This window comes from Malaclemys terrapin, chromosome 24, assembly GCF_027887155.1.
Source record: "Malaclemys terrapin pileata isolate rMalTer1 chromosome 24, rMalTer1.hap1, whole genome shotgun sequence".
In the NCBI taxonomy this organism is placed as follows: Eukaryota; Metazoa; Chordata; order Testudines; family Emydidae; genus Malaclemys; species Malaclemys terrapin.
Window position 1 is genome coordinate 1291755 of NC_071528.1, and position 20197 is coordinate 1311951.

A 20197-nucleotide genomic window follows, 5' to 3' on the forward strand; every position below is an offset into this window, starting at 1 on the left:
CCCCCAGGAATGTTTAATAGCTGCAGGGGCCAGCAGAGCCCAACCCGCTCTGCTAGGAGACAGCATTGCAATCCCAGAGTCCTAGGGCAGTTCCAGGCCAAGAGGATGTTGGATTGTGACCTGGGGAATCATTGCTGCTTAAATAACTCAGCAAAGGCTTGAAATTGCCTTCTAAGGGTACGTCCAAGGGTACATCTAAGCGATCGATTTATCGGGGATCGATATATCAGGTCTCATTAAGACGCAATATATCAATTCCCCGAACGCGCTCCCCGTCAACTCCGGCACTCCACTGGAGCGAGCGGCGGTAACGGAGTCGACAGCCGTCAATCCTGCGCCGTGAGGACCCAAAGTAAATCGATCCAAGATACTTCGACTTCAGCTACGCTATTCACGTAGCTGAAGTTGCATATCTTAGATTGATCCCCCCACAAGTGTAGACCAGCCGTAAGCTGCACTAAGGTTAGAACATAACTTCTAATGGCACAAAGGGTTGGAACCAGTCCCACAACCTCCCTGACACCACGGCCAGGCAGCGGGCACTTACAGTAGAGCAGCAGCCTGGAGGCCTTTTTAAATCAATGGGCCTAGCCAGAACCCTGTCCAGGAATCTCTAAGCAGGAGCAATGCCTAGAGTACCCACCCAATGGCTGCATTAGCTCATGCTGTGCTCACCTGAAAAGGCTCTGGGCCCAGCCTGTGTGGTAATTAGGGTGACCAGATCACCCAGGTTAAATATCGAGACGCGCAGGGGGGGAGGAGGGGGGACAGAGGGGAAAAAAAAAACCGTCGGCAGAGCAAACCCTTCCCCCCCCTCCCCGATTCCTCCTCCCTCCGCAAGCGCTAGAGGAAGGCCCGGGAGACGCAGGGGGGTGCGGGGCCGGGCTGAGTGTGAGTCCGGCCTGGCCCCAAGCAGGCAGGACTTGGGCGCGGTACCTGGAGGGAGAGGAGGGGGGTGGCTGTTCTCCCCACCTGGGCAGCGGGACTCGGGAGCAGCCGCTGCTGCAGCTCCCACTGCCGCGGGGGAGGAAGCGGCCAAGCACGTGGTGCTTGGCAGCTGTGGCTCTGGTGCCCGTGAACCCCCTGAGCCTGGGCCTGCTGCGGGGACCCAGCAGCGCGCACGCTGCGCCCAGCCCCTGGCCAGTCGCGTCTGGGCTGCTGCCCAGCTGGTGCTATCCCGCGGGTGGCCCCCGAGTGGGGGCAGCAGGCCCCAGCCCCCCCATCCCGCTCGGGTCCCGCAGGGGAACGAACGGGGCTGCCGATGCCTCCACCCTGGGGCCGCTTGCAGGATTGCACCAGCTAGGCAGCCAGCCCAGACGCGACTGGCCAGGGGCTGGGCGCAGCGTGCGCGCTGCTGGGTCCCCGCAGCAGGCCCGGGTTCGGGGCCGCCAAGCACCGTGTGCTTGGCCGCTTCCTCCCCCGCGGCAGTGGGAGCTGCAGCAGCGGTTGCTCCCGAGTCCCGCTGCCCAGGTGGGGAGAACAGCCGCCGCCTGGCCCCACGGGCCGCCCCCCTACTCTCCCTCCAGGTACCACGCCCGAGTCCTGCCTGCTCGGGGCCAGGCCGGACTCGCACTCAGCCCGGCCCCACGCTCCCCTGTGTCTCCCGGGCATGGCGTGCTTGGGAAGAGGTGGGGATTTGGGGAGGGAGCCAATGGGGCAGTGAGGGGGTGGGTATTTGAGGAGGGATCCAATGGGGGAAGGAAGGGGCGGGCCCTTCCGGGCTCCGCCTGTGTGCAGGAGCCTTGCTTGTTTGTCCAGTGTCCCGACCTATTGTTGGTCGGGACGCGGGACAAACAAGCAAATATCGGGACAGTCCCAATAAAATCAGGACATCTGGTCACCCTAGTTGTAATGCGGCACAATGGTACCTGCTGGGAGCTCCATGGGTGGGGCAGCGCTTTGGCCACGGTAGGCTGAAGGATTGTCTCTGCACCAGATGTTCACCATGGGTTGCATCCTGAAATCCTCAACCCCCCACTCAGCTGCTGGAGGTGCCTAAATTTCCAGCGGCTGATGAGCACAAATCTGCCTCAGTCCTGACACCGCAGAGCTGCTCTGCCCCTGCCTTGCACCTAGGCATCGCCTATGGGCCCGATGTGGTAGGTATGGTCAGAGGGGGTGACCAGCTCAGGAGTTTTGGGGACTGGCTGAGTCTATCCAGCCCAGGTGTTTGGGCACTTCTCTGTGATATGGGCCAGCTGTTTTCACATCCTTGCTGTGCTGGATTTAGAACCGGGGTCACCCGCCTTCCAGGCGAGTGCCCTAAACACCCGGCCATTGACTCTCCTGGGTGAGAGTCTCTCAACCTCTTGCTGAAGCTGTTTCCATTTGTATAACTAACTCCTGGCAGCCAGAGAGAACCCAGCGAGAGCTGCGGGGTGAGGGTGCTCTCTGGGGAGGTGGGAGACAAGTCCTTGCTCCACCTTAGGAAGAGCAGGGATTTGAAAACTGGTTTCCCCCCCCAGCTGAGTGCCCAAAGGACAGGGCATTGAGCTATAAGGGAGGAGGGGGCTGCTTTGCCACTGAGGCTTTTCCTGAGAAAGGGCTGACTTGGCATTCTCAGCTGAATGCCCTGTCTGGCTAAGGACAAGTGAAGACAGGTGCCATGTTACCTTGGAGGGGCTAGGCTTATCCCGGCCCACTCCTTGGCATTACCCACTGGCTGACGTAGGCAGCTCCCCGCTCAGCACACCGGCTGCTGAGCATCCTTGTCTTAGGTGAGTGACTCTCCCCTAATTGCGCCTGTGAGTAACGCACTGCAATAGTGAACATTGGGATACTAAAGTCCTGTCATCCCTGGCATGGTGCTTGAGGCTGGCTGGGGCATGAGCAGGGGTACAGATCTTGGGTGGGGCTTCTGCCAGTAAGGGGCATCCAAGGAATTGGGTCTTGGGTGGTCAAGCTGTGGTACAGTAGGTGGGTTTGGTTTGGTTTCTTGTCACTGGCAGCACAGCTCTGAAACCCCAGGGCAGAGAGTCTGCAGAGCCATCTCCTGGAGCGTGTGCAAGTGCCACTCGTGGGCCCCTCTGGAAGGCCCTTGCTGAATTAGCACCAGGGTGTAAATCACCTGCTTGGAGCTGGGTGATCCCGCGGCCGCTGCAGTGATAGTGGGTGGGTTTTTGCAGCCCGGGTTTCCAGCAGATCGGGGCCTGTCTAGCCCTCACACACACTGCTGCAGGGGCTTGGGTGAAACAGGCCACATTTATTTACAGGAGCCACTGTCTAGAGTTGCACCGTGCTAGGCAAGTGAGCTCTGATTGCACCTGGTGAGCATGCCCTGGTGATGAATCGTAGCTGGTGCAGAGCATTGGGCCATCTTCACCCCTCGGCAGCATGAAGGAGTGTATGTGGGCTACGGAAGTAGTGCTCCAGGCGCTCTGGTAACCATTCCACCCCACGCTTCTCTCCTTCCCTGAGTGCAAAAAGGCAGCTTCACAGCTTGAGGTTCTGCCCGATCCAGCCCCGGACGGCGGTCACTCTGGTGTAAACGCCAGGGAAGTAAGGCCTTGCACAGCCATAGCCCCAGCTTGTGATTCCAGCGAGAAACCACCGCCCTGAGGGTTCCTTGCAGGCCAAGGGGCCACCTGCATCGCCCTGCGGAAAGAGGGAAACCAGCCTGTGTCAGGGCAAGAGACATGCTGGGGTGCCCCATGCCTGCATGCTGCTTACAGGTGCTCTTGCTCCCAGCAGCGGGTTCCTGAGAGTCACCTTCTCAGGGGCCCAGCTCAGCTCCATGGGGAGCTGATCCCCACAACTCCCTGCTTCTGGGGTGGCTCTGCACATGAGCTTGTGTACACAGGCTGTGGCCGGAGATTAGGGGTCTCTTGTGAGGAGAGAGGCCCTGGGAGTGGTGACTGGCAATGAAACACAGGGCTGTTAGCAGGGGGAGGACAGCAGCTGTCCAATGCCCCCTGGTGTTCCCCTGCCGCTCCCTGCAAGGGGCCAGCCAGGGAACAGTCGGGGAGGGGGGGGCAAGGGCCCAACAAGGGAGAGGTTGTGCTGAGGGAAGTTTCTGCCCTGTGGGCCCAGCTCCAGGGCTCCCTTGGCCAGTCTGTGCTCACCGAGCAGCTGTCGATGGTGCCCTGCGGGAAGCCGGCACACACCATCCTGCTGCTGATCTGGATGGGGTAGAATTTCTTGCAGGCCTGGTCGCCAATTACATTTACTGCAGCCTTTTGTAGGTGCTTGGACATGAGGCCTATAAAGACAAAGATCACTGTCAGCCTGTGTGCCTGACCCTGGAACTTGGGGAGAGAGGTGTCCTGTGATGCTTGACTGCAGCATGTAGCACCCAGGCTATGGGCCAGCTCTTGTGGTATGCGGGTGAGGCCTCGCTTGGGGAAGGCTGGGCTGTCTTCCTGCCAGAGCAGGTGTGCACTGGGCAGCTGGATACGTTAGTCAGGGGTTGTGTTGATGGGAATGGTGCGGGTGTTCACAGGCAGATGATTTAGCTGGAGTGTGGGAATCAGGGATGGCACAGGCAACAGCCAAAGGGGGGTGATGCACGCATCAGAGCAGGGGGAGTGGGAGCACAGCTGTAAGGGACTGACATGGATATTGGCTGCACTGGGCAGGTGTGTGTATCATATGGGAGGAACAAGCTAGAGGGGGTGTTGGTATTAGCTGGAGGGGTACGGCACGGTGTGGGTGTTACTGGAGGGGTACGGCATGGAGGGCACCTCGGGTGTTGGCTGGAGGGGTAGGGCGCAAACAGTGGCCAGTTGGGGCAGCCCATGCATTGGCTGGACGCACAGGTGGCCATGGCTGTACGGTGTACAGCACGGTACCATCTGGGTCCCTGGGGCCATACCTCCTTCCTTGGTGGCGCCCCAGCCTGTGATGAAACAGCGGGCCCCTTCCCTGAAGACGTGGGAGTTGTCCGGGAGACAGATGGGCTTGATGGTGCTGGTGAACCGCACAGCTGTGGCCAGCTCCAGCAGCGCCACGTCATAGTCCAGTGTGTAGACATTGTAGAATGGGTGCTTGTAGATGCGGAAGATTTTCTCCACCCTCCCGTCCGTGCCACTCAGGAAGGGCGTCCCCAGAACGGCCACCCACATCTTGGGGTCACTGTAGCTGCAGGGTGGGAGAGAGCAGTAGGGCTGTTCAGGAGGAGGCCCAGCCCAGCCAGCAAGGGGGCCCGTTCCTGCAGGCGCTTGGGGCTGGCATATGCCATGGAAGCGCTTGCCGAGCCGTACGAGGAAGCATTTGCCCCAGCCCTGAGCTCAGTGAGCAGCCCTCCCCTTGCCCAGGGTTTCAATGGCAGTGCCCCTATGACTGGTTCTCCATGGTCCCTGCCCCGGGCAGTAGCTGTGTGGTGGGGCTCTGACACTGGGCAGGAGTGCTGGCTTGGCAGCCTAGAGCCTCCCCCAGGGCACCCTGTGCAAAGGGTCTGAGTGGAACCAGGCAGCGTCCTGGAGGGGTGATGGACGGGGAGGCTGAGGACAGGTGGAGGAAGAGCTGAGCAGACAGCCTGCCTCTGGTGGGCCAGAGGAGGGTCCGGCTGGGCCAGGCTGTGGTGACCCTGTCTCACTTACACGTCAAAGCAGTGAGCTGCTGAGAGCAGCCATTTGTCAGCAATGAGGACGGCCCCACACTTGTGCTCCTTCCGCCGCAGCCAGAGGCTGACCTGCCAGGGCCACTCACCCCGGGCCGCTCCGCTGCCACCCACGATCTTGCTGAAGGCCACGGCAGGGGTCATGCCGCAATCTGAGACAGAGGGAGAAGGCAGCTGCTGGTTAAGCAGACATGAGAGGCTGAGCTCCCTCCCTGCCCCACAAAGGGCAGGTTCCTGGGAGAGGCGTGGGCAGCCCACAGGGCAGTATGACAGCCGGGCCCATGGAGCTGCCCTAGGATGTTAGTGGGGAGGCCAGAGGGACTGGGGGAATGGCTGTGGGAAGGAAGAGCTGGGTTTGGCAGATACGGAGTAAACTGGTTTTGCTGGGACCATGGTGCGAAAGACCCAACGGCTGTCACAGAGGGGTTGGGTTGGACGATCAGGGGGTGCTTCCTGCCCAGGCAGGCTGGGCCGTCAGGCTCTATGGAGCTTCTGGACCAGATCATGGTCAGATTTGGGTGGAGTGGCGGGGAGCGGCCTGGGGGTAAGTGGCAGGATGGGAGCGGGACAAGCGGCAGGCCGTGGGTGTCTACTTCCTGTCACAGATTTGTACATTTTGGGTGGGGCTGGGCCTGCAGCTCCCCTCCGGAGCAGGGACTGACTCAGAGGAATGGGATGGAAGCCTGGGTCCCCAAGACTCAGGCTGGGTGACAGGGGCAGGAGCAGCGTGGGGCCAGGTGGCAGAACTGGGAGGGGAGAGCTTGGTAGGTCTTGCGGGGGGAGGGGGAGAATGACAGTGGAGCATGCAGGGCTGGGCAGAGGAGAACCAGGCAGGGCTTGGCTTGGCTTGGGGGCAAGACAGTAGAAAGGGCTGGGCAGGCGGGACGGCTTGGCAGGAAGGCAAGTGGGGACAGCCAGGCAGGGCCAGGCAGGAGGGGTGGGGGGCAAGGCAGGGAAAGAAGGCCTGGCAGGGCTGGGCAGTATGGAGGGCTGGGCAGTGGTAAGGGCCAATCAAGGCTGGGCACTGGGAAGGACCAGGCAGTAAGGCTGGGCCAGGCAGTGGGGAGGGCTTGTCAGGTGGGGCCGGGCAGTGGGAAAGGCTGGGCCAGAAGACCCGGCAGGGCCAGGCAGCACTCACTGCAGTTGCGCTCGTCAAAGCCGTTGCTGCAGTCAGTGACACCGTCGCACTCCGGGTTCGCTTTCCCAATGCAGATCTTGCTGGAGCACTTGAAGGTGAAGCTGGTACAGGGCACCACTGGAAGGTGACAACCCACAGCCCACTCAGCATGTGGCCTGCGGGGCTGGGCCTGTCTGATATGGGGCTGGATTGTTCCCTGCGACGGAATGTGCTTGCTGCATGGCAGAAGCGCTTGTCTCCCCCATACTCCACCGGTGCAATGGAGGTGCCCCCCCGCTGGTGCCTGCCATGCAGTTTGGGTGCCTTCCCCCTCCTCTGGTGACGGATGTGTGGTGAGGGCTCTCCCTCCCCATTCACAGGCACCCCAAGTCTAGCCCGAGTCTGTTACCTGGGAGCTGGCTGGGCCTGGCAGCCCCTGTGGTCTTCGGAGCAGCAGTGGTGGTTTTCCTGGGGGTAGCAGCTGGCTTGGTGGTAATTTGGCTGGCTGGGCTGGTGGTTGCCTTGTTGCTGCTGGGCTGGGCTGGGGAGCTGCTTGTGGTGGAGGTCCTGGCAGTTGCCGTGCTGGGCGAGGTGCCTGCTCCAGAGCTGAGGTTGGGCTTGGATGAGATGGCATCTAGGATCCAGTCCTTGAGTTTGGTTATTCTGGAGTACACCCCTGGCCTCTTAGCCTGAGCACAGCCAATCCCCCAGCTTACAACACCGGCCAGGTAGAACAGGCCTGGGGTCTCCTCGCAGGCCAGCGGTCCACCCGAGTCCCCCTGGGGAGAAGCCAGGCAGTGACAGCTCAGTATACTCTTTCCAGAGCCCCTGAGGGAACTTCTCAAACAGAGGAACCGCCAGGTGCTACAGAGAAATGGACAAGAAACTGTGCATTGCACACTCGTGGAATATCCTGCTTGTAGGGGGAATTTCACCCAGTCTCTCAAGGTCAGCTCATGCCCTGAAGCACCCATACCCTCTCACCCCATCTAGTGTGACTGTGCACACTCTCTTTAGCTAATTCAATGGTCTGTTGTGTTTAGAATCTGAACCTCTGGACCTTACTGATATCATGTGGCATTGAGTTCCACAGTGTAACTATGTAAAACAGTATTTCATGTTTTGAATTTTCAGTGCACTGCCCTTCCCTTGTACAGAACAGCTCCTTGTTCTCCTGTCAGGAGGGTTTGGGGTCAACAAGTGCAGCTCACTGACGTGCCTTACGTGCATTTCTACAGGCCTCCAGGAAGCAGTCACAGTCTCTCTAGACAACCCTATGGCCAGCCATTAGGGGCAGGGGCAGCATTTTGTACCTGGGGTCTTGAATATTCCTGCGGTGTAGCAGAATTGTGGTTTAGAAGGTCACTCACTAAACTGCATGGGGCTTAATTTATCTTTCCTAAGATAGTGAAGAGCCAAGCTGCCCGCCGATCTTGACAGATGGACCGTCCTTCTCATTGGTCCATGTCAGAGGTGGGCAAACTTTTTGGCCCAAGGGCCACATCTGGGTATGGAAATTATATGGTGGGCCATGAATGCTCACAAAATTGGGGGCTGGAGTGCAGGAGGGGGGAGGGCTTTGGTTGGGGGTGTGGGTTCTAGGGTGGGGCTGGGGATGAGGGGTTGGGGGTGCAGGAGGGTGCTCCAGGCTGGGACTGAGGGGTTTGGAGGGAGGGAGGGGGATCAGGGCTGGGGCAGGGGGGTGGGGTGCAGGAGGAGGTCAGGGGTGCAGGCTCCGGGCGGCGCTTACCTCAAGCAACTCCCAGAAGCAGCAGCATGTCCCCCCTCCAGCTCCTAAGCAGAGGCGCAGACAGGAGACTCTGCGTGCTGCCCCATCCATAGGTGCTGCCCCTGCAGCTCCCATTGGTCGTGGTTGCCAGCCAATGGGAGCTGCGGGGGCAGTGTGCTGAGCCCCCTGGCTGCCCCTACGCATAGGAGGCGGAGAGGCTACATGCTGCTGCTTCTGGGAGCCGCACAGAGCCCCGGCATGCAGGGAGTGGGGCAAGCCCCCAACCCTGCTCCCTGGCTGGAGCGGGACAAGCCCCAGACCCCGCTCCCCAGCAGGAGCTCGAGGGCCAGATTAAAACGTCTGAAGGGCCGGATGCAGCCCCCGGGCCGTAGTTTGCCCACCCTTGGTCCATATAGATCTTGCATATGGCAGCACATGGACAAAACCTCTGGAAGAACCACAGTTGCTGCACAGTCTGTCCCCACCTTCCCCCAAGGCAGATGCTGAGCCCACGAGCTCCCAGCCACTCTCTGGGTCTTTCCAGGGTGGCCTGGAGAGAGTCAAGAACTCCAAGGTTCTTACCTGGCACGAGTCAACCCTCCCCTCCAGGAAGCCTGCACAAATCATCCGGTCAGTGAGGGAGAAGTTGTAGAGAACATTGCAGGTCTTCTGGTCAATGATGCCGACAGAAGCTTTCTGCAGGCTCTCAGGCTTTGTGACTGCATGAAAACAGAGGGATTAGAAAGCCTGGGCATGCGAGGAGAAGGGGAGCTGATGCCCACTTGCATGGCAGCCTGCAGCTCTGACACAAGTGGCAGCCCAGATTCCAGGAGGCCACACTCCACACTGAGTACAGCAGAACCACTCCGATCCTGCTGGGACTCAGCCTTGGCGGACTGTATTTCCTTCCACTCTGTGTAAGCTACAGCTGTGCAGCCCTTGGGTTTCTGCTCCGCTGCCAGGCTGGCTCTTGGGGGGCTGGAGCCAGGCAGTGCTGTCTCCGAGCTCGGCGACTGTGTATGCAGGACCCGAACGAGCTCTCCCTGACAGCTAGTGATGCGCTGGGGACAAGCCGTCAGGAACGGGCCTGGTTTGCATAGACGCCTGCTCTGCCTAGGTGTGCAGCAGGCAGCTACTTTGCCACAGGGATCAGTTTGGGCTGGTTTGGGGTCACAAACCCTCCTGTATTGAATGCTGTTCTCCTGAGGGACCAGTAAAGGGCAGCAGAACTGTGCTCAATCAGGTCATGCTGTCACCTCAACTGAGCTCACTTGCTAAGCAGGGGAGGGCTGCCAAAACCCAGTGAAGGGGGGGGGGGCAGATGTTCTTACCTCCATGGGCCTCTCCCTTCTCTTGGGTTTAAGGATGAAGCCGGTTGGATTCCATGGAGAGTCCTGAGTGCTGGCGCTGAGCTCCCTGAGGGGGCCGCTAACCCTTGGAGTGGGAGTGGGGCCAGCGCTGCAGCGAAGGCCCAGGAAGAGGCTGCAGCAGCGTGGCTCCCTGCTACCCAGCAAGGTCACGGAGAGCTGGACTCAGGAGGTGGCATCACACAGGTGGCCGCGGCGGCGGCAGCAGGTGGCCAGCAGCAGCAGGGGAGGCATTGCTTGACAGCCCCCTTTCCAGGGGCGGGGCTGGACCCATGGGAATGCACCTTTGAGCTCTGGGTCTTCGCTGACTAAAGGCAGCCAGCTGCAAGGGGGTGCAGTGCAGGGACAGGGGAGTGGTGTGTGCAAGGGACATTGGTTTGGACTTTCATACAGCAAGGCAAAGGACACTGTGGGGAGATGTTTGCTTATGGTCATGGTGTTTTCCCAACTGAATGCTGGGTTCCCTTGCGGGGCGATGGATTCTGCCTGAAGGGGAGGGGCATGAGGCCCTGTCCCCTCCATGGCCACGCCTCTGCCCCCCTCACCCCCAAAGCCCCACCTCCTGGCCAAGCCAGAGCCAGGCCAGGGAGCCTGGGTCCCTCCATCTGCCCAGGATGGGGGGGCCTGAGAGGCACGCTTCCCCACAGCTGCCTGTGTGACTCTTACCCTGACCTGGCTCTGGCCTGGCTGGGGGATGGTGCCTCCAGGGGAAGAGGAGGGGCAGGCAGTCAGGCCAGGCGAAAAGAGGACAGGCCAGCCCCTTTGGCCCCCTGTTCTGGCACCCCAGCGCCCCTGGTTCCCTTATCCCTTTTAGTATAAGCTTTATGCACAGACTCAGTGCTTGTGAGGGGGGAAGTCTTGCCTCTCAGAGGCACCCAGGGGTGGTGTTTGGTTTTCCCAGGTTGCTGGGTGGGGGTTGGAGCTGGGTCTGGTTTGTCTTGTTAAGAGGATCCCCTAGATATTGAACCTGCTGGCCCGTGTTGCTGCTGCTACCACTGCCTGGCAGAAGGGTTCCAAACGTTTAACTTTTTCTAGTGCCCAGGATCTCGGAAACTTCCTGGTGGTCTCTGTCCCCTGCCTAGCAGGGCAAGAGGCTCCCTTTGCTAGTGCATGTGCCTTAACCCAGTCCCTGTCCCCTCCCTAGTGTCTGTCCCCCTGCCCAGTACCATCAGGTCCAGTCTTAGCTGTGAGCTTGAGCTGTCTGGGGCAGGGACCTCATCAATGGCACTGGGTAGCCCCTGACGTTCTCTTGGGCAGTTACAACGTGTAGACAGGCAGTGCTCCACCACACTCTGCCCTGGGCTCTGGCCAGCTGCCAGCTCCCTTGTCTTTCTTCCTGAGGGCAGAGGGTGCTTCCTTGGCCCTGATTCTCTCCCTGGGGTCCTGGAGCTCTTGTTGATTTCTGGCTCTCTCTGCTGGACACCCCACTTCTCCAGCCTCCTTCCTATTCCCCTGGCCTGTTCAGCTTGGGTGAATGCAGCCATTTGCTGCTCGGTCTCTCACTAGCTCACAGTAAATCAATGGATAAATCACATTCATAGACTATCAGGGTCGGAAGGGATCTCAGGAGGTATCTAGTCCAACCCCCTGCTCAAAGCAGGACCAATCCCCAGACAGATTTTTGCCTCAGATCCCTAAATGGCCCCTCAAGGATTGAACTCACAACCCTGGGTTTAGCAGGCCAACGCTCAAATCACTAAGCTATTCCTCCCCCCATTACTCACTGTTGCCTTCTCTGATGTTTCCCCATCCAGAAATCATGCACTTTTTGCCAACAGGAAACTTCTGCACAGCTAACGGGAGGCACACGGGTTGGATGAACTTGTTGAAATGAAGGGGGCTGGCCAGTTCTAGCACAGCCACGTCAAAGTCCAGGATGATGGGGTTGTAGGAGGGATGCTGCACCACTTTCTTTATACTGACTTTCACCGCGTTGCCGTCTGCGCCAGTTAAGGATGTGGTCCCTAGGTAGGCTTTCAGATATTCCAGCTTTGTCCTGCAAGTGCACAGTGCCCCCCCGCCACATGGACACACACTGTGAATTCAGAACAGCTAAAACTTAAGCATCTTATGAGGGTCAATAAGTTTCAGGGCCTGCAATGTGCTGTTCTGCGTGGACAGAACCTTGCTGGTTAATGTCCTCTTGGGAAAGGAGGCTCTTGCTTTTGGGTGACCTCTCCTTGGCTAGAGAGCAGCACAATTATCACCATTCAAAACAGCAATTCCATTCCAAGGCTAATGCTCATCCACCAAGGGCAGCCACATGGGATTCCTGCGGCTTCACTCCCCTGACAGCCGGGGCCTGTGGGGCGCTCTCAGGCTCAGTCGTCACCTTGCAGAACTGACACTCTACCAAGGACTTGCTCTAGTGGAGGAGAAACCTGGAGCTAACTCGTTACAAGCCCTACAAGTCCTTTTCTAAAGCAGCTAGTGGGGCTGCTCTCGCCACATGCTGAGATGCAGGTACAGAGGAAGGGCTGGCCTGGGTCGGGCCCAAAGGCTGTCCAGCCCAGTGTCCTGTCTCTGACTGGCCAGCGCCAGGTGTTTCAGAGGAAGGTGCAAGAAACCCACGCTGCCCCCCATGAGGGTCCCAGTCTAAACCCTGACAGAGACTGGTTTAAACCCTGAAACACAAAGGTTTCATTTCCCTCCAATATTCTTGCTGTTTGCATTAACTATTGTAACTCTGACTATTCTTGTTGTCCATGATATAAAAGTCCAGTCCCTCTTTAAATCTTACTCAGTTCTAGACCTCAATGACATCCAGTGACACTAAGTTCCACAGTCTAATTCTGTGTATGTAGGGGTAAAAGCATTTCCCTTCATCGGGTTTGTACTTTTCAGTTGAAAGGAGACTACTCTTGGCCTTGTGCTGTGAGACAGGGAGAACAGATGCTCCTGACATATTTCTACACGATTCATTATTTTTATAGACTCTTATCGTGTCCCTTCTTCTAGTCTCCTCTCTAAGGCAAACAGTCTCAGTCTCTTCAACCTCTGATCCTAGGAGAGTTTTTCCAGGTTTGTTGCCGTTGGCTGAATCCTTTCTAATTCTGTACTATCCTTTTTGAGATGGGGTGACAGTGCAGTACAGTTTCCAGATGGGGTCGCTCATTGATTTTTATAGTAGCATTGTAATCGTTTTTGTATTCTCTTTCATCTCATTCCTTATGCATCCTAACATTGTGTTGCCCTTTCCTCTAGCTTGGTTCGAGCACTCTGAAGTTCCTCACGTCCTCTCTGGTCCTGACTCATGGCAATAACTGCAAATTTTAATTCCTCACTACTCAACCCCCTTCCTGCATCATTAGTAAATGTATTGAAACACCCTGGGACCTAGTACGGTACCTTGAAGCACCTGCTGTTCACCGTCTGCCATGGTGAACATTGGTGATGGATTCCTATTCCTTGTTTCTGATCCATGACAATACTTTGCCTCTCACCTCATGACCACTCGGTAACAAAAGCTCTCACCAGCCCCAGATGATGCAGTGTGGCTGGGGCTGCAGAAACTGGAACAACACAACATACAGAGCTTTCAAGAGGAGATGGGCTCTTACTGATTGAAGCAGTGAGCTGCCGACAGCAACCAGCGCTCCCCAATGACAGTGGCCCCACAAAAGTGCCTCGACCCCTCCTTCAGGCTGACCTGCCAGGGGATTTCTCCTTTGGAAGCCTCGATACCTCCCACGATCTTGCTGGGTTTTGAAAGCCCAGGTCGCCCTCCGCACTCTAAACAGAAGCCAAAGCACAGCCCATCAGTATTTTCGCTGCCTCTGGAGATGGGTAAGGAGGGAGCCCTGACCCCTGCTGGCTGGTAACTGCTCAGGGCCAAGTCAGGGACATTTATCTAAGTCCTTCCTGCCAAGCTTGCTATTTCCACCAACAGGTGCCCCACTCCCCCAGGAGGTGCGCAGGTATAGCCACCCATGGTCATCTCCAGGGCTTCCGCCAGCTTTCACCAGGACCCTCAAGCCCCTTCGTTCTCAGTGGCAGCGTGCTGGGATGGGGCTTAGAGTCACTGGGGCCTGAACTCCAGTGACCCCCTCATACCCATGAGCCTCCACCAAATGCCCGAAACTGAAGGAACACCCAAAATCTACCTCCTCCCTCAGAGCCCGTCTGATGGGTGGCCAAGAACCAGGTGGCATGAGCTGTCAAACACAGGCTGGCTTCCGGAGCTTGCCCTGCTCCCTGGCTGGTGTGGGGCTGCAGGACTCTCTTTGGGTGCAGAAGTAGGCTTTGAACTGCCAGGAGATCTTTGAGTGGCAAAGGACAGTGAGGGCCTTGGGAGCAAGCACAGCCACGTGCAATTCTGCTACCTCAGCCACTGTGCTCAGGGCATGGAGAGAATTCCTGGTGTTTCCCCAGGTAAGGGCTGGCAGTAACACTGCCAAGATCCCAACACACCTGCAGCTTCAAGCTGTGAAGCGCCTGATCTTCAGAGTGCAAAGTGTGCACAAAACTGCATGTGCAACTGAGATGCTGGGGAAGGCCACTGTTGGGGCTCAGGAGATCAGGGCACTTCCCAGCAGAGGCTGCACTTTGTGTTTGAGGCTCATGTGGGCCACGCTGGACACAATAGAAAAGGCTGTTTCAATTCAGTGGAAAGGCAGAGCCCTGAACTTCAGGCCTGGGAAGATCATTGTAACTAGACAGCCCGACCCTCCCAGCACCTTGCGGACGGGAAGCAGTAGCTGGCTTGCTGGCAGCAGGCACTGATAAGGTGGTGGACACAGGTCTGTGTTTGCTCGTGGTGCTGTTGCTGATCCCTTCCATGGTGGCAGCATCGTCGTTTGTGCTAGAAAGTGTCGTGGGGACAGTGAGGGCTGTGGGTATGGGGAAGGTGGAGATAGCATCAAGGATCCAGTCTCGGAGTTGGGTCACTCGGGCGTAGACTCCAGGCCGCTTGGCTTCAGCACAGCCAATTCCCCAGCTTACTATACCGGCCAGGAAAAACTTGCCAGATGGCTCTTCACAAACCAAGGGGCCACCAGAGTCACCCTGCAAGAGACAAAGAGCATGCATCACTGGAGTCAGCGGCCAACTCCAAACTGGGCACCATGCACTCCGCCTCCCTACACGTCACTCTGTGTTCTAACCTGGTGTGCAGCATTGCTGTGTGCTGCTAAAGAGTTTCTGTGTACCACCCCACAGCTGGCTGCATTTCAGGGGTGGGTGAAGGATCCGAAATCTGTAATGTTTTTTGGGATCTGCCTGGATGAAACACATTAAGTGAATGTAACTAGTGGAGACCAGGGCCAGCTCTAGGCACCAGCAAACCAAGCATGTGCTTGGGGCGGCACATTTTCAGAGGCGGCATTCCGGCCATCTTTTTTTTTCTTCTTCTTCTTCAGACGGCAAAAGCCTAGAGCCGGCCCTGGCAGCAGCAGTGTGTCGTGAGTGGGGGGGTGCCCTGGGGCCGGTGTGGTTTGCGCCGTGGGGGAGCAGCACCCGCACCTTGTTGCTGGGCCGGGCAGGCTCTGAGCGGCCGACACTCGGGCTGGGGGCTGTCCCGTGGGGCACAGGGAGTCACCTGCAGATGCCGCAGGATGGCCGCCCCCGAGCGCTGGGGCTGGGTGAAGCGGCCCGAGGCTCCCAGGGACTGCAGCAGGGCAGCCAGAAGCAGCAGCGGGGCCATAGAGGGCGGGGTGCTGCCGTGTGGGCCCACATCCCGCTCTCTGGGTCTTCACTCCCTCTGGGGCTACTCTGCCCCGGCTCCTCAGCCCCCTGCCGGGGCGGTCCCCCAGCTCTGCCCTCCCGGGTCCCGGCTGGTCCTGGAGGCGGGAGCCCTGGCTGGAGGGACCCTGGGCTGAGGCGCGGCCCAGGAGCCTTACTGCTTACCCTGATCCTGCCAGTGCTGGACCAGCTGGAGGTGAGGGGGGAGTGGACAGAGTCAGCACTGGTGGAGGGGAGCCTAGGGCTGGGGCGGCAGGGGGTGCGGCTGGGGGAGGGCACTGGTGGTGTTGGGGGTGGGGTGAGAACCCAGGACTGGGGTGGGGGGCAGCCAAAATTTTTTTTGCTTGGGGTGGCAAAAAACCTAGAGCCGGCCCTGGTGGAGACACTTAGCTGTGGAGTGGCCTCTCAGGTGGCCGGCCTTAAATCTGAGCCCTTGCTGCACATCAAGGGGGAAATTATCTTTCCAGTGACCTAGGCCAATAGCTTCCAGCTCTTAACAGTCTCCTTATTAATGAGACTGACCATCAAGTCTTAGGTCAACCTTCATTTTCCTCACTGGGCCCAGTGCTCCTCCTGGGCTACGGCTGTTACTCATCTGGGCTGTATACAGAGCACATGTCTGAGGCTTTCCTCTTCGCCACGTGCTGAAGTGAAAGAGACGATGTTTCATCGGTTTGCACTAAGGTTTCAGATTTGATCTTTGGCCCTGTTGTGTGATTGCTGGGCAGATGCATCTGGAGCTCTCAAGCTACTAAGTAACAAAGATTACGTTCCAACCTCAAGTCTTTTGCAGCCCATCTAGGCTGTGACACTGCACCCATCCTCATGGTATCTGAGAGCCTCTCAAAGTTATCCAGTGCTGCAAAGATCTATCTTCCTCTAGGCTGTTCCAAGGAGGGCAGGGCTGGCTGTGGACTTGCGGGTGGACTGTGACTGTGGGCGGGCCAGGCTGCAGGAGTGGGCTGGGCAGTTTGCCGTGCCCAGGCTGAGGGGTTTGCTGCAGAATTAAAGGGCATTTTCCCTTAATGGATTTTCATGTTTTCATAGAATCATAGAATATCAGGGTTGGAAGGGACCTCAGGAGGTCATCTAATCCAACCTCCTGCTCAAAACAGGACCAATCCCCAACTAAATCAATAGTTCCCTCAGCCTCTCTTCGTAAGTCATGTGCCCCAGCCCCATAATCATTTTCATTGCCCTCCGCTGGACTCTCTCCAATTTGTCCACATCTCTTCTGTAGTGAGGGGACCAAAACTGGACACAATACTCCAGGTGTGGCCTCACCAGTGCCGAATAGAGGGGAATAATCACTTCCCTTGATCTGCTGGCAGTGATCCCACTAATACAGCCCAGTATGCCATTGGCCTTCTTGGCAACAAGGGGACACTGCTGACTCATGTCCAGCTTCTCATCCACTGTAATCCCCAGGTCCTTTTCTGCAGAACTGTAGCAGTGCATGGGATTCTTCCTTCCTAAGTGCTGGACGCTGCACTTGTCCTTGTTGAACCTCATCAGATTTCTTTTGGCCCAGTCCTCCAATTTGTCTAGTCACTCTGGACCCTATCCCTACCCTCCAGCGTATCTACTTCTCCCCCCAGCTTAGTATCATCTGCAAACTTGCTGAGGGTGCAATTAATCCCATCATTCAGATCATTAATAAAGATGTTGAACAGAACCGGTCCCAGGACCAACCCCTGGGCACTCCGCTTGATACTGACTGCCAACTAGACATCGAGCCGTTGATCACTACCCGTTGAGCCCGACAATCTAGTGAGCTTTCTATCCACCTTATAGTACATTCATCCAATCCATACTTTTTTAACTTGTTGGCAAGAATACTGTGGGAGACTGTATCAAAAGCTTTGCTAAAGTAAAGATATATCACGTCCACTGCTTTCCCCATATTCACAGAGCCAGTTATCTCATCATAGAAGGCAATCAGGTTGGTCAGACATGACTTGCCTTTGGTGAATCCATGTTGACTGTTCCTGATCACCTTCCTCTTCTCCAAGTGCTTCAAAATTGATTCCTTGAGGATTTTGCCAGGGACTGAAGTGAGTCTGTAGTTCCCTGGATTCTCTTTTTTCCCTATCTTATTGCCCTTATATAAATCCATGGTACGCCCATTTCTGGAATACTGTGTACAGTCTCCTCATCTCAAAAAAGATATACTGGCATTAGAAAAGGTTCAGAGAAGGGCAACTAAAATGATTAGGGGTTTGGAACGGGTCCCATATGAGGAGAGATTAAAGAGGGTAGGACTTTTCAGCTTGGAAAAGAGGAGACTAAGGGGGGATATGATAGAGGTCTATAAAATCATGAGTGGTGTGGAGAAAGTGAATAAGGAAAAGTTATTTACTTGTTCCCATAATATAAGAACTACAGGTCACCAAATGAAATTAATGGGCAGCAGATTTAAAACAAATAAAAGGAAGTTCTTCTTCACACAGCACACAGTCAACTTGTGGAACTCCTTGCCTGAGGAGGTTGTGAAGGCTAGGACTATAACAGGGTTTAAAAGAGAACTGGATATATTCATGGAGGTTAAGTCCATTAATGGCTATTAGCCAGGATGGGTAAGGAATGGTGTCCCTAGCCTCTGTTTGCCAGAGGGTGGAGATGGATGGCAGGAGAGAGATCACTTGATCATTACCTGTTAGGTTCACTCCCTCTGGGGCACCTGGCATTGGCCACTGTCGGCAGACAGGATACTGGGCTGGCTGGACCTTTGGTCTGACCCAGTATGGCTGTTCTTATGTTCTTAGTGGCATTGCAACCTTTTGAGGCTTCGCCCAGGAATGTGGACCCTAGGCACATGCCTACTTTGCCTGTGTGTTCATCCAGCCCTTGCAAAGGAAGGCACCGGTGGCTGCTCAGAGCTCATCCCATCAGGGCGTACAGATGCAGCTGGCTAGTGTAACAAGTGCCAGAGCCTTTAGCTGGGCAGGGGTCTGTAATGGGCCGCTTGCAGGGACTGTGTGTGTGACTGGAAGGGAATGAGCCCCTGCCCTGGGAGTTGACGCCCAGAACATTGCTGCCCGGTGCTGAGAGAGGCCCCTCCTCACCTGGCAGGAGTCGATCTTCCCCTCCAGGTAGCCGGCGCACATCATCCTGTCAGTGAGGGTGTGGCTGTACAGGCTGGTGCACAGGGCCTGGTCCAGCAGTTCCACTGTCGCCTTCTGCAAGGTCTCTGGTTTCACCACTCGTGGGAAGAGACAAGGCAATAAACTCGATCTGCCTGTTGGGCCAATAGCCCTGAGCCCATGGGCCCCTCTTCCCTGCAGAATCAGCCCCACACCAGCCGCACACCGAGCGACTGGATTGGGAGCTGCCAGCACAGCGGCCAAACACTACAACCCCGTGGTTGGGCAGACTGCGGAACCCGCCGGTGCTTCTGCACAATAAAATGCCTCCCGGCCCTTCTTGGGTGTGGCCCCTCCTGCCCCCCACCTTTCACAGAGTCTCCCCCAGCTCTTCTCAGGGTGTGCCCCTCCCGCCCCTGCCCTTCACAGGGTCTCCTCAGCTCTTCTCAGGGTGTGCTTCCCTCTCCCCCTGCCCTGCACAGTGTGTGTATCTAGGGTTGTCAGGTGTCCAGTTTTCGACCGGAATGCCCAGTCAAAAAGGGACCCTGGTGGCTCCGGTCGGCACCGCTGACCAGGCCGTTAAAAATTCGGTCGGCAGCACAGCAGGGGTCTGGGGCTAAGGCAGGCTCCCTGCCTGCCCTAGCTCCGCGCAGCTGCCAAGAAGCGGCCGCCAGGTCCCTGCGGCCCCATAGCGCATGGGTGGCCAGGATGGCTCCGTGCACTGCCCCGCCCCTAGTGCCAGCTCCACAACTCCCACTGGACCAAACTGCGACCAATGGGAGTTGTGGGGGGCGGTGCCTGCGGGCAGCACGTGGAGTCTCCCTGGCCACCCATGTGCTTTGGGGCTGCAGGGACCTGAGGGCCTGTTATAAACATACAGCTACGGGTAGCATAAAATCCCTCTTTACCCTGTAAAGGGTTAATTCCTCTTTTACCTGTAAAGGGTTAAGAAGCTCAGAAAACCTGGGTGGCACCTGACCAAAAGGACCAATAACGGGAGAAGATACTTTCAAATCTTTGGGGAAGGTTTTTTGTCGGTGTCTCCCGGAGTCAACAAGGAACGAGGGGCAGGGAAAATACATCTCCCTAAGCCATATCTAAGCATCTCATATTGCAGAAATAGTAAGTAATAGCAAAGAAAGGCATTAAGTTACCTTTTGTTTTAGCTTGTGAATTTTCCCTGTGCTAAGAGGGAGGTTTATCCCTGTTTCTGTAACTTTAAAGTTTTGCCTAGAGGGGAAATCCTCTGTGTTTTTGAATCTTTTGTTTTTCTGTAAAGTACTTACCATCCTGATTTTACAGAGGTAATTCTTTTACCTTTTCTTTAATTCTTCTTTTAAGAACCCGATTGATTTTTCATTGTTCTTAAGATCCAAGGGTTTGAGTCTGTACCAATTGGTGAAGATATTATTCTCAAGCCTTCCCCAGGAAAGGGGGTGCAGGGCCTGGGGGGACAGGACTCCAAGTGGTCCTTTCCCTGATTCTTTGTCTAAATCACTTGGTGGTGGCAGCATACTGTTCAAGGCAAGGTGGAATTTGTGCCTTGGGAAAGTTTTTAACCTAAGCTGGTAAAAATAAGCTTAGGGGGTCTTTCATGCAGGTCCCCACATCTGTACCCCAGAGTTCAGAGTGGGGAAGGAATCCTAACAGGGCCGCTTCCTGAGA

General features: G+C 56.8%; 1 protein-coding gene across 2 annotated transcripts in view; it reads right to left on the minus strand.

Moving 5' to 3' along the window:
* Window positions 1-3187: 3187 nt before the first annotated feature.
* Window positions 3188-20197, minus strand: part of TMPRSS9 (transmembrane serine protease 9) — a 99107-nt gene continuing 82097 nt past the window's right edge. For both annotated transcript variants that reach the window (XM_054013304.1, XM_054013305.1), the window contains 11 exons: window positions 18515-18651; window positions 14447-14774; window positions 13331-13502; window positions 11495-11766; window positions 8986-9122; window positions 7084-7453; window positions 6696-6812; window positions 5538-5709; window positions 4811-5076; window positions 4062-4198; window positions 3188-3594 (listed from right to left, as the gene is read on the minus strand). In XM_054013304.1, the coding sequence (XP_053869279.1) occupies window positions 3433-3594; window positions 4062-4198; window positions 4811-5076; window positions 5538-5709; window positions 6696-6812; window positions 7084-7453; window positions 8986-9122; window positions 11495-11766; window positions 13331-13502; window positions 14447-14774; window positions 18515-18651 (2270 nt within the window). In that variant the 3' untranslated portion in view covers window positions 3188-3432. The remainder of the gene's footprint in view (window positions 3595-4061; window positions 4199-4810; window positions 5077-5537; window positions 5710-6695; window positions 6813-7083; window positions 7454-8985; window positions 9123-11494; window positions 11767-13330; window positions 13503-14446; window positions 14775-18514; window positions 18652-20197) is intronic.